General features: G+C 43.5%; 1 protein-coding gene across 2 annotated transcripts in view; it reads left to right on the top strand.

Annotated features, from left to right (window-relative positions):
* Positions 1-231: 231 nt before the first annotated feature.
* The window catches only part of Tcp11l1 (t-complex 11 like 1), a 67,628-nt gene continuing 54,035 nt past the window's right edge, over positions 232-13,824 (top strand). For both annotated transcript variants that reach the window (XM_087653836.1, NM_001109202.2), the window contains 4 exon segments: positions 232-425; positions 4,006-4,192; positions 10,001-10,133; positions 11,188-11,308. In XM_087653836.1, coding sequence (XP_087509962.1) covers positions 4,030-4,192; positions 10,001-10,133; positions 11,188-11,308 — 417 coding nt within the window. In that variant the 5' untranslated portion in view covers positions 232-425; positions 4,006-4,029.

Raw genomic sequence — 13,824 nt, 5'->3', positions numbered from 1 at the left:
CAACATGGCGCCTCCCTGTGTGGCGTGAGCGACTTCGAGCCACGGGTCACCGCGCTTCCTCGGCCCGTCCCCCGGCCCGCGTCAGCCTTTCCACACAAAAACATGATGAGGCTCAGCCTCATTCCCGAGCCCCTTCGTGACAGCGGGAGCGCGGCCCGCCTGTCCGTATGGGAGCTTGGCGCCGCCCCACGCTGGGCAGGCGCCTCCCGCCTACCCTCCCCCCCGCCCCGCACAGAGCGCGGGCGCTGCCCACCGCCGCGGGGCTGAGAGGACAGCCCGCAGCTCGGCGGGCGAGCCAGGCGGCCCGGGGGCTCCAGGCCCAGGCGCCCAGCACGGCGCGCGCGTCCCTCCCGCCCTTTCGCGTTGCGGGCCCCAGGGGACTGGCAGCGGGAGTGAACCCGGGGATATCGCGAACGCCGCGGCAGGTGAGCGAGCCGAGGCCGGCGGGCCCGGGAGGCACCGGGCGGAAGCTCTCCGGTTTCTGGGCCTCTCCTGGTCGGTGGGGTCCGGGAAGCCGAGTGGACGAGGAGGAGATGGGTGGGTGAGGCTCACTCTCCAGGCCGCACTCCTGGGCGCGCATCCCTGACACTCCCTCGCCGACCAAAGCTGCTGTTTACAACGAAATCTGGACGCGGTTCCCAGCGCTGGTGGGCAGAGATCTTTCTTTCACTTTCTGGAGACCCTTTCTGGAAGATTCTTTTGTGTTCAGCTTGGCCCTGTGTTCAGCTCCAACAGATGCGGGTCCCTGTGCCAGGATCCTCCTCCTCCTCCTCCTCCTCCTCCTCCTCCTCCTCCTCCTCCTCCTCCTCGGTTTCCTGGTTTAGGTACCTTAGGGTTTTGTGATTGTTGAGTGAATGAATGAGAGCAATTAAATAGCCCCCGGATGCATCCTCCAACTCTTTAATTATAGTTGCCAGTGTGGAATGGTTGTTGTGTGCCAGCCTATGGCTGCAGTATATACCCTTATGCATTAAGTGTACAAAACTGAAGTCACACAGTCTGTAAAGAGACAAAATCGAACCTCAGTAGCGACAGGAAATAGGACATTTTAAGAAAAATGGATCACTTTACTGAAGTTATTGTCACTTTTAAACCACAAGTCTAGTGCTACCCTAAACATATTGGACAACTCCTCCCAACACAGTGACATCACACAGATGACACAGGGGTTTATGTCTGTCAACAAATGGGTATCTATTTGCCGGCTTGAGGGTAGGCGGTTATAGTAATAGAGCATTTATGGAGAATATGATTGGCCTTGGCTCTTGAGAAGTTCAAAATCTAGACAAAGCTTTTCATTTTGTTTTTAAAGTGCAAATTAGCACTTTCCCCACCAGACCCCCAATCCTCTTTCACCTTTGCTAACGGCCACCTTTCCATTTCAGGTGCTTTGGGTTCTGTCAGAGGAATGAAAGAAAATATACTCCCCTTTTCACCCCACTTCCACTTTATAACTTGGTGAAATTCTACTCCTTTCAAAGACAGGTCACATGCCTTTTCTGGGAAAGTTTTCTCAGCTTCCTCCTATTCAAAATAGCAGCGTCATGCTACTCTGAGTTTCATTGCGGCTCCTTGTGAGCATGTCTGTCCGTCTGTCTCTGATTAGATTGTTTGCAGCTATCCATCCGTACTGAAATAATCGTATTTTGACTGGAATTAAAGGCAGTGTTGGATGCCAGCTGTCTCACAGTCAGCCCTGCAGGACTTCAGAGAAAAGCATAAACATTCATAAGCCTGAAGGAAGTGCCCTGGGAGGAGACAGACCCTGAGCAGAATCTGGGGGAGAGGGCGGGCGGTCTGTTTGCTTAAAGGGGTCTTGCCTTTCGTCTTTTCTGTTTCCAGTGAGTGACTTCCTTTGGGCAGCTCCTTGGCATGTGAAGAGGATAAAGTTAGATGTGTTTTTGTTTCATAGAGAATCTGTAGGTAATGTTGAACATTGGATCTGTCTCACTTCCAAACTCTATTGGGATTTAGGACAATGAACAAATGGGTTTTGGAGGGAAAAGTTGGGCTGGGTGTGGTGGCACATGACTTTCTGGGATGAAAGCCCCAGGAGGCTGGGGCAGGCAGCTCTCTGAGTTCAGGGCTACATGAGTCCTAGGCCAGCCAGAGGCACATAAAAGGGACCTTGTCTCCCTAAAAAAGGGGATGGATTAGAAAGGTAAAATGCAGCTGAGCATGATGGGTACTCCCTTAAACCCAGCGCTCCAGAGGCAGAGGCAGGTGGATCTCTGTGACTGGTCACCAGCTTGTTCTCTGTATAGAGCTTCAAGCTAGCCAGGGTTATAAGAGTCTGTGTCAACCCCCACCCCCAAAAACAAGTAAGCAAACAAACAAACAAAAACAAAAAAGACAAAAGCTACTTAAGCATGTAAGGGGGATTATTTTTGGCCCATAGTCCACCAGGAGCATGAGACAACGAGACAGCTGGTTATGTTACATTCATGGTCAAGAAACTGCAACAAATGCTGGTGCACAGTCCCTTTCTAAGGGACTTTTGTTAGACCAGAATGCAGCTCAGGAAATGGTGCTGCCCAACTGTGGGGAGTCTTCCCACCTCAATGAACATAATCAAGATGCTTACCAGCATGCCCATGAGCTAGCCTGACCTAGGCAGTTCTCCCAGGAGGTCCAAGGTAAAGCTGCTTATCACTGAGTTGACAATTGAACCTGACCATCACAACAGGCAGGCCTACAGATTTCAATTCCAGTACTTTATTCTGTTTATCTGAGGTCTTTTGAGACTTTAGATAACTATACCGAGTGATTCTTCTCTCTCTGATGTGCAGAAGGGGGCCCGAATCTCTGTAAAACATAGTACATTTCTTTAGATCCTTTGACTACCTTCCAAGTGTGTAATGCTGCCGCTGACTTAGTGTTTATGGCAATAGTTTGTGATCCTTAAAAATGTATGCCTCACACGTTTCTCTTAAACACTTAAACAGTCTAGACGGTACTGTTTCGCATCCCTAGTTTGATCACTTTTGTTTGGGACAGGGTCTCACTATGTAGTGTGGGTTGCTGTGGAGCTCACTGTGTAGACCAGACTTGCCTCAACCTGAGATTTGCCTGCCTCTCCATTATCAATGTTTTCTTAATCTAGGGGAAGGGTGCGTGTGCTCACCTCTGCATGGTCATGGAAGCCAGAATCGGCTTTGATATCTTACAGGACCTGGCTTTTCAGTGGGTACTAGGATCTGAACTTGGATCCTTATACTTCTATAACAAGGACTGTTTACTGAGCCATCTCCCCACTCCCATTCCCACACCATAGGACTAGGAATCCATCCATCTCGGCACAGCCTTGGAAGGTGATTAGGAGTGTGGTTTAAACAGTTGATTTTGTTGTTGTTGAAGCTGTCCTTCCTCCACCCGCCAAGTGCTAGGTTACAAGAGAGTGTGACCAAGCTCAGCTTCCTAATGACCTTTCCTCTAAGCTCTCGGTCGGTCGGCAACAGAGGAAAAGTGGGTGTGGTGTGGTGCACATCTATAGGCCTAGCATTTATAAATCGGAGGCAGGACAACTGAGTTGAAGGCCAGACTGGGCTACACAGAGAGCTCGGGGACAGTAAGAGCTATGTAGTGAAACACTGCCTTAGATAAAGATTTAAGATGGAATCACCACTCACTTTGCTTAAAGCAGAAGTAGGTGGTTTAAGTCTTCTTTCAGGGGGCTGGGGATTTAGCTCAGTGGTAGAGCGCTTACCTAGGAAGCGCAAGGCCCTGGGTTCGGTCCCCAGCTCCGAAAAAAAAAAGTCTTCTTTCAGTCTAAGCACCCACCGCCAGCTTGTGAGCTTGTGACGTGGACTCAGGAGCGGGTACATTATTTCAGCTATGCTCATGACTTACAGGGGTCGTTGGCTAAGTGTGTTTAATCACTGGGGTAGAGTATAACTGAATAAAACCTTAGCAAGCCTGTTGAGAAAACCACTAAAACTGCAGCTAAATGTTTGCTCAGTCAGTGACGCTGGATGAAACGTTTGGCTCATGCTGTTTCTTTCCTAGGAAAGTCAACAGACTTAACTGAGGATGTCTGAAAACCTTGACAAGTCCCATGTAAATGAAGCAGGAGAGTCAAAGTCGGCTGCCTCGGAGGAGGGCCAGAAAGGTGCTCTGGAGTGCTCTGATGAAGCCTTACAGGAAAAAGTAAAGTCGGACTCGCCTAGTCCCCTGAGAGTGGGAAGACCTCACTGTAAGCAAGTGTGACTTTGATTAAAAGCACTACCACTGTTGTTTTCAAATGACTTCCTTGTGCCTGTGGCTCTGAACTGAGTTCTCATAGTATGACAGGATTGTCAATGCTGAGATTTGCCATAGCAGCAGCTTCCCAACTGGCAGCCTAGCTGCTGGTGGGTTTGCACTTGTATGAGAAGTTAATTTTTACAACGGTGAGGCTCTCTCGCCTCAGAGGCAGTCCATTCTCTCAAGTAGTCTGAGAAATGAGAGGATAAAGGGAAACTGGCTTTACCAATGAAAGTGTGAGATTCCTAGGAGCCAGGACTATGCTTATGCAGGTTGAGAGGAAACTGAGCGCATTTACCACACCTTAAATCCATTTCCCCAGGGCTTGGTTCCCAGAGGCAGAGGGGATTTTGTTCTCTGAGAGTGGAAATCATTTGAGGTCCCAGCAGGGGAGCGGGCCTCTGGGTGAAAGGCATAAACTTTACCTGTATGCCATAAATACCTGATTTATGTTTTTTATTAGGAACACGTAAGTTTTCTGAAGTGGATCCAAAAATACAGGTCTCTAGAAGGGAATGTCATAGTCTAAGAATGTCAGTGTTGATGTTATCAAACTGCAAATGAACAGTTGTTCTGCACATTGGGAAGGACAGCTATTTTGAGGTTTTAAGGTGTGTTTCTAAAATCATCAAAGCCACTCCTAACTAATTTATCAATCAACATAGTATTCTTATACCTACCATATATGCAAGTGGGCCTGTTTTCTTAGTTTATGGTCGCATAGACTGATCACACAGTATCACAGACTGTTCCCAGGGAAGCTTGCTGTAATAATGTTACCTGGTGTGCATTTATGACTTACTGTCTTCAATGTGTGTAGTTAGGGAGATATTTCCCATCATGTTAAATGAGGCACTCTACCTCCTAGAGTAGTTGTGAACATGAGAGGAATTCATGGAAAGATTGAGAATACTGCTTAGAAGTAGTAAATGTTCATTAAGCATCACTGACTGTCACTGCTACTAGTATTATGTCATCTGCTGCATTTTTTTTTTTTTTTTCGGAGCTGGGGACCGAACCCAGGGCCTTGCGCTTCCTAGGTAAGCGCTCTACCACTGAGCTAAATCCCCAGCCCCTCTGCTGCATTTTTTAATGGTGGGACTTGCCAGAGGCCTGCTCTGACTAGGGAATGAGCTGAGGTGGAAAAGAGTCTGATGCAGGCTAAAGACTGTTGATCCTTGGCCTTGTAATCTTACTATTTGTGCTTCAATAAGTGCTGGTTTCCTTTCTCTTACTATCTTTCTCTTTAACTCTCTTACTAGTTGTGGTTTAATGAACTCTGATTTTCTGATTTTCTTTCTTTCTTCCTTTCTTTCTTCCTTCCTTCCTTTCTCTCTCTCTCTCTCTCTCTCTCTCTTTCTTTCTTTCTTTCTTATTAACTCTTTGTGAACCAGAGAGAAAAGAAAGGAAGAAAATTAAAATCTTTTGCACAGGGATATGCACACACACACACACACACACACACACACACACACACACACACACACTGTTTCAGGCCTGACTACCTCTCTCCACAACAGTTAATGCATACTTACAGACAGCAAAAACTTCCATGAACAAGTTCCAACAAACAGGTGCCATTGTAGAAAAAGAACTCACTTATTCTGGATGAAAAAGAAGCTCCAACCTTTATTGCTCAGAAAAAGAAAAAGCATCCACCTTTTTATTGCTGAGTGGAAGAGACTCTCCCTTATTATTGTTGTAAGTTCTTATACTTTCCCAGGAGACTTGATCACACAGTTTCCCAAGCTTCTTTACACTCCATAAGTTCGTTAAAAGTTTAAGACACTAATTCAAGTCATAAATTGATAAGGAGTTTCAGCAGAAATATTTATATGTGTTTCCATTAAGACTAATACCTGACTAAACATTATCTGTTGCTAACTCCATAAGTTCATTAAAAATTTAAGACACTAATTCTTATGTCACAAGTTAGCAGGGTTTTGTCAAAAGGCAAATCATCTGCCTTGTGTCTCATTAGTTTTGAAGTTTTTTGTAGATAAACTAGTCAATATTTTGTTTTCTCTCCTTGCACCTACAATTGTCCATTCCCAGTTTATGACCTCTAGTTATCAGATACTAGTCTCACAGCTAACCTAGAAGGAATGTTTTCCCTGAGTATAAATTTGTTCCAAGCCTGCTTTCTTATCCTAGTGCAATTAGCCCAAGATACATGAAGGTTTACAGAGCTCTAATTGCAGCTTTCATACTATAGAGGACTCAAAATTGCTTGTAAAAAATTAGGAATTCTATAGAATCATTATTAGGAATTATGAAATCATCAATTTGTCTATACAGCATTACCACATGATAGTATATCTTCATTGATCCGCAGAAAATCTGCCCAATATGGTGGGCTAATGTCCAGGAATCACTATGTAATAATGACAGGAAAGGCATATCAGTAGCAAGAGTCAATCCTGAGATGAGATCTATGAAGATCTCATCTGCAGTTCAGAGTTTACCTACTGCAGCCATGCAGAACAGTGGGCTATCTCCAGAAAACTTACTTGCATGCCTTTAGCCTTTCCTAGATGGCTCCTGACAGGGACTGGGTGCTATAGTGTGGATGCTATTGTTTGAGTCTGAAATGTCCTCCATAGATCTGTGTGTTAAGAGCTGGGATCCAGCTGTGGCACTGTGAGGAGGGAGGGTCATTGGGAACTGCCCTTTGACAGAATTGGAGTCTCCAGCTACTTCTTCATTCTCATTTTCTTTCTGAGCTAAACTGAGCAACTTTTCCAGTCATGTGGACCCTGCCATTAAGTGCAGCTCACCCCAGGCCCAAAAGGTTGGGTCCATTAGATCAGGGGCTGAAAATTCCAAACCTGTGAGCCAGCTTCCCATCCCAAATGGTTTTTAAGTTCCAGCCTCACGTAGCTCAGGCTGGCCTCAAATTCTCTCTGTAGCTAAGGATAACCTTGAACTCCTGATCATCCTGTCTCCATTTTCAAAGTACTTGGTTACAGTCCTATACTACTGCGCCCAGCTCCTAGCTTGTATGTAGATAAGTACATATTTGAGTCACGTTCACTCTGTAGACTAGGCTGCCCTTGAACTCACTTTATTGGTTTGCCTCAGACTCTGTGGTCTAACTGCCTTAGTGTCTGAGTGCTGTGATGACAGGTGTAAGCTACCATACCCAACAACTTTTTCTCTTGAGTTGATTTGTCTCCAGTATTCCTGACAACAGTGGAAAACTAACAGAGACTGCTAACATGGATTTTATTTACTGCAGTTTCTAATGAGGACTTTTGGTTTATGTTTTCAGTTACTCTGGGAAGGATGGACTTGGGACGTGCTTTTTGCCATTCTGTCAATAGTGGCATTGCTCTAAAATAATGTGAAGCAAGTGTTAGTTATTAATGTGAAGTTACTATTATTTGAAATTATGTGTGGTCATGTCTAAGGCAAGAGTATTTTCAAGTTTTCAAGGAGCCAGAAGCTGCTTCCAGCACCTGTGTTGGGTGGTTGACAACTATTTGTAACTCCAATGCCAGGAAATCCAATGTTTTTTCTCCACTTTGGATGCCAGCATTCACTTTCATATAGATATACCTAGACACACATGTTTTTTGAAAAATTATTTTTAAAATTGATGTTTGATCCACGCAGTAGCTTAGGAGGGAGAGGCACTTGGATCTCTTGAGTTCAAAGTCAGCATGGTCTGCAGAGTGAGTTGTAGGACAGCCAGGGCTAAACCCTGTCTCAAAACAGTTGATGCTGAGTTTCATTAAAAAGTATTTGAAATTTGGATTGAGATTAGGATAAAATTTCTAGCAATTTCTTAAAGGTCTCTAAATGTGTTTCTGTAATTTTTACTATATATCCATATATAAAGCAGTTTTCTCAACATAGACAATTACAAAATCACAATGTTGCTCAACTTTGAAAAACATCGAAGATACCTACCATATGTACTTTAGTGTCAACTATTCAGCCAAGAGTTAATTACTTATATAAAATATTTTTATAAGCATATCTATCTTATTAGGGTGCAAATTTTCTTTCTCCACTCTTTTGTTTTTCCTTTTTTTTCTTCTTCTTTTTTCCTTTTTCTTTTTTTCGGAGTTGGGGACCGAACCCAGGGCCTTGCGTTTGCTAGGCAAGCGCTCTACCACTGAGCTAAATCCCCAACCCCTTTGTTTTTGTTTTTGAGACAGAGTTTCTCTGTGTACCCCTACCAGTCCTGGAACTCACTCTGTAGACCAGGCTGGCCTCTGATCTCAGAGATCTGCCTATCTCTGCCAGCTGAGTGCTGGGATTTAAGGCCTGGGACACCACCACCGCCTGGCTGTCTTTCTTTTGTAGATGCATGTGACTATTTAATTGTTCTAGAAATATTAAGCTGAGCAGTGGTGGAGCATGCCTTTCATCCCAGCAGGGAGATAAAGGCAGGCAGATCTCTGCGAGTTCAAGGCCAGCTTGGTCTACAAAGCAAGTTTCAGGACAGCCAAAGCTATACAAAGAAACTTTGTCTCAGAAAGCCAGAAAAGAAATATTTTGTTAAAAATACTATGCTTGCCCACTGACTACATATATAGACACATATGAGTATGTCAGTCTCTCTGTGTATGTATTTGAGTCTATTTCTGAATTCTTTGTCACTCTATATGTCTATATATTTAAAACCTTATAGTCTTGATAATTAGCTTGACAAATTTTCTAGCTGCCTCCTTGGAATAGTCTTGGCTCTCTGGGTCTTTTGCCATTTCCATATAAATTTTAGAATCAATCGGGAAACTTCAAAAAGTCTTTTGGGATTTTGTTTAGAATATATTTAGTCAATACATTGACTTGGAAAAAAATTGACATCTCTATTATACCATAATTGAAAAAATATGTAGACTTTATTTTAAATATTTGTTATATCTTACCAATATGCATGATTAATTTTATTTTTATTTTGTATTAATATTTTCTGGAAATGCTGAGAATTTTCTGAGGATGAGTACTTTTACAACTTCCCCATATACAATTTAGTAATTTTTTTAAACAGGATTTGGCCAACTCTTAGATTGGTTCCCTTTTCAGGAGCAATGAGGAGCAGAGGAAAGGAGCAGCATAGTTGGAAGGAAATGCATTTTCTGTTGCACCTAGAAACTTTCCATCCCTTAAACCCTGGGAAAAGTGCAGTATTGTTTATCTGGTTTTTTTAAATTAATTAATTCATTTACATCTCAAAAACTGTTCCCACCACCACCCTGTTACCTGGTTTTAAGGTGAGACTTTAAATATAAAACCCAGGCTGGCCTTGAATTTCTGATTCTACTGCCTGTACTTTTCCTAGTTCTGGAATTGTAAGATGACTCCTTTTCCTCTTCGTCTCCCACCTCCTCTTCATCTTCCTCCTCCTCTTCCCCCTCCTCTTCCCCTCCACTTTCTCCTTTTTCCCTCTTCCTCCTCCTCCTCCTCCTCTTCTTCCTCCACCTCCTTCTGCTACTGCTTTTTTTATTTTTTTAAGAGAGGGTTTCTCTGTGTAGCCTTGGCTGTCCTCATTTTGCTTGCCTCTGCCCCCGAGTACTGGGATTAAAGGCATGGGTCATTAAGCTAACTTTTTACTTATTTTCCATTGAGCAATCTTAGTGGGCATCATGTTTTGTGTGTTATGTAAATGATTATTACTTTTAGGATTCTGGGTAAAAGGAAACTAAGGAAAAGCTAGGTCTGTTGTTTGAAATGTTGGGGTAGAGTTCTCACTGTGGCTGCCATTGCTGGCCTTAACCTAACAGACTTCTTAAACTGGTTTCTGTTACAGCTAGTCCTCCTCGGCTTGTCACTGTAGAGGAACTGCTAGAAACAGCAAAAGGAGTCACCAACATGGCTCTGGCCCATGAAATTGTGGTAAATGGAGACTTCCGGATTAATGCTGTTGAATTAGCTGAAGGCAGGTACGTGCATGGACTTGTGTACTAGAGAATTTCCAGTTCTGGGACTGGCTTTTCACTCGATGCCAGTGTGTTTAAATTCATTCTTCCTTTTGTACATCAGTGCTAAAAATATGGCTAGGTCAGAAGTAACTTGTGAACAGGGGTCTGGGAGCCACACGTTCTCCAGATACAGGTAAAGGCTCTGGAGCCCGTGAACGCTTTGATGCCATCTTTCCCTATTAGGACATGGTAGCTGCTCTTTATTTTTCCAGTGTCGTCAGCAAACTGTTCATTTCCTTGTAACTGTCATTGTACCGTTGTCATCTAATTCCCACCCTTTGTGAAGCCAGGGAAGCCAGGTGAGGTGCCACATGCCCATAATCCCAACACTTGGGAAGGAGGATCAGTTCAAGGTCATCCTCAACTATGTAGTAAGTTAGAAGCCAGGCAGGGCTACAGCGAGCCCCTAGGTTAAAAAACAGACTATACAAGGTAATAGTAAAAGATAAAGGCTGGAGCGATGGCTCAGTAGTCAAGGGTACTCACTGCTCTTGCAAGAGGACTTGAGCACAGTTCCAGGCACCTATGCTGGGCAGTGTACAATCACCTGCTTCCATGGAGATCCACTGCCTCTGGCTCTGTAGGCACCCAATTCACATATGTGTGAATAGGAACTTGCTGAAGTCAGAGAAATGAAAACTACCAACTCTGAATTCTCCAGTCTTTCAGAAACTTAAAAGTCGTGTATGAGTGTTTTTCCTGCGTGTATTTACATGTAGCATGTGCATGCAAATGCTCTCACTGCTAAGGCACCTCTCCAGCACTGCAGCCTTTTCTTTATGGCATTGTTATGGGCTAGTCACTGGATTCATGTTGGCTACTAAGTGAGGTGAAAGCCACTCTTCTTAAGAGGCAAAATAAATAGTGTGCCATCAGCTTGCTCTGGTTCACATTTCCTTAGTTTCTATGGTTTTAAATATTTTTACTCTACAGCCATAGAATTTATGATTTTGAAAGTGATTTTAAACATGCACATATATAATATTTGTCTTTTTATTTTTCCCATTGTCTTTAGCTTGGAGAAGAGAGTGAAGGAGATTGTACACAAAGCATTCTGGGATTGCTTGAGTGTCCAGCTAAGTGAAGACCCCCCGACCTATGACCATGCCATCAAACTTGTAGGAGAGATCAAAGAGGTAAGATTGAGAGTTAATGTTGCTTAGGGAATATTCATTGTTACTGAAAAATCCCACGCAGAGAGACCCTTACTCAAGTCTTGGGAAATTGCGGACCCCAGACACAGAGAGACCATTTTGGATGTAATAAGCAAAGGCGAGGTTTATTACGGAGACCTATTACAGAGATCTCTGGGCCGACACGTATCCCGCGCAGGAGACAGAGGTGTCGGCCCCGAAACTCAAAAGTCAGAGGGTTATATAGAGAAGGCTAGGGGGTTTTGGCGTGGTTACATACAATTGGCTCATTCAAACATAGCAGTGAGAACAAAGCAGAAAGAGTACGTGTTAGAAGTCAGGGGCTTATCAGGGTCTGGAGGATGGCCCTGAGTGAGCTGGGGGGAGATGTCTTTCTGTCAGACGTCCCATGAATCAGTCCCATTAACTCAGGCTGGTTCCTGTATTCCTTTTCTTTATGGCTTGTCAGTCCTGCCTGGACAGTGTTTCCTGTGCTCCTTTATCTTTATGGCCTGCTAGTCCTGGCTGTAGGGCTTAGCTCTGGGTCTGTGGCCTTTTGGGGTTTATTCTTTTAATTTTTATATTTCTAAACCTAGAATTCGTATAATTCTCTTTTCATTCCCGTCTTCTCCTACTAAATAATTCTAATCTTAGAATTTTGATATCAAGTCTCGTATTTGGTCTCACCAGTTGTCCTAACTGACTGGTACTGTTGTCTCAGAACCATCAACCGCACAGCACCCACTCGATTTTTAACAAAAGCAATTAACCTGTTTGTCACGCAGGGGCCAAAAACTAAAACCAAGAAAATTATTAATAATGGCCCAGCTATAGCAGAGAGTAGGGTAGTCATCCAGGGAGATCTACTAAACTAGCTCTCGAACCATCTCTGATGTGTTTTTCTGTCTGTCTTTTGTCTAACCTTTTTCTAAGTTTATTTATGGAGTCTTTAATTACTCCTGAATGGTCTGTATAGAAGCAACATTTTTCTTTCAGTATAGCACACAGACTCCTTCTTTAAGGAATATCAGGTCTAATCTTTTTCTATTTTGAAGGACTACCTCTGAGAGAGAGGTTAGGTATTCTTAGAGGTCAGCTAAAAAGTCCTTCCCTCTTTTTATATCTGAGTCAATGGCAGTTCTGAATTTTCTATAAGCCTTGTATTGTAGGGCAACAGCAGATGTCCTTGTGTTGCCCTTGCAGCACCTAGATAGCCCTATCCCTAAGTAATTCTCAACTCCTTTTTTTTGTGTCTTACTAAGTCTTTAGCATTAGGATTCTAATCTGGACACTATCTAAACCTATACACCAAGGTCATGACTAGCTTTTAGAACTTCTAAACTTATATAGATTGTGATCCCTGAGGCACAGTCCCAAGAAGTGTTAGGAGTATTAACATATGTAATGTTATATCATTTGTAATAGAAATCAAGCCTATCCCACACCTATCTTGATAGAACCCAGGACAAACATGACTGAATTTCCCTCTAGGTCCCAGCTCTCAGCCCTAACAGCTAGTACACGGCTGGTGAGGGCTGAGAATTGACGGCTGTCAGGGTGGTCAGCAGCACCAGGTATGGTCCTTTCCAGCGAGGCTCGAGTGTCTGGGCTCAGTGTAGCTGCTTCCGACCTGGAACTGATGGGATGTCTCAGGGGTCTCCGGGGCATAGGCTGTTGTCAGCTGTGAGCAGATTTCTTTCTGTATCACCTGTAGGTCTTTTAGCCTGGCATACAAATCATTATTACTATGGCATGTTGGTTCAGTAACATCATCTAATACAGTCATGGGGGGCTGAGGCCCCATATAAGATCTCAAAGGGGGTAAGGCTGAATCTGGAAGGGGTATTTCTTGCTCTGAAGAGAGCAAGAGGGAAGGAGTGTCACCCAGTCTGCGCCAGTCTCCATGGTCAATTTGTTCAGGGTCTCTTTTAAAATTTTATTTATTTACTCTACCTGTCTTGAACTTTTAGGTCTGTAAATACAATGTAATTTCTAATCGACCTCTAAATACTTGGCCACACCCTGGCTTACCTTGGCAACGAAAGTAGGGCCGTTGTCTGACCAGATTACCTTGGGCATTCCAGACCTGGGGAAGATTTCTTCTAGTATCTTCTTGATGATTGTAGAGGCCGTCTCTCGTTTGGTGAGGAAAACTTCTATCTATTCTTGAAAAAGTATCTATAAGCACTAGGAGATACTTGTGATTATATTTTCTTGATTTATCTCAGTGAAGTTTATTTTGACTTTTTATTAAACTCTCTAGGTCTCTTTGTCTTGTTTGTTTGTTAAGCATTCACTTACTGACATATCTTATACTTTTTACTGTCTCTCTTGGCTAAAATCTTAAAGTCTATTACATATATTTTAACTATTTGGACAAACTTCTTATCTCTTAAATGAGTCCATTTCTTAATTTGGCAAAGTGAGTCTTTTGTTTGTTCTTTGGGAGGTATAGCTTTCTCCCCAAGTGTGTCATTGTCCTTTTATCTTTTAAACAACTTGGGCCTTTTCTTCTGTTG

Source organism: Rattus norvegicus, chromosome 3 (assembly GCF_021556685.1).
Source record: "Rattus norvegicus strain SHRSP/BbbUtx chromosome 3, alternate assembly SHRSP_T2T, whole genome shotgun sequence".
NCBI classification, from domain to species: domain Eukaryota; kingdom Metazoa; phylum Chordata; class Mammalia; order Rodentia; family Muridae; genus Rattus; species Rattus norvegicus.
The sequence above is the reverse complement of the archived record's forward strand: the minus strand, read 5'-3'. Positions and strand labels throughout refer to the sequence as shown.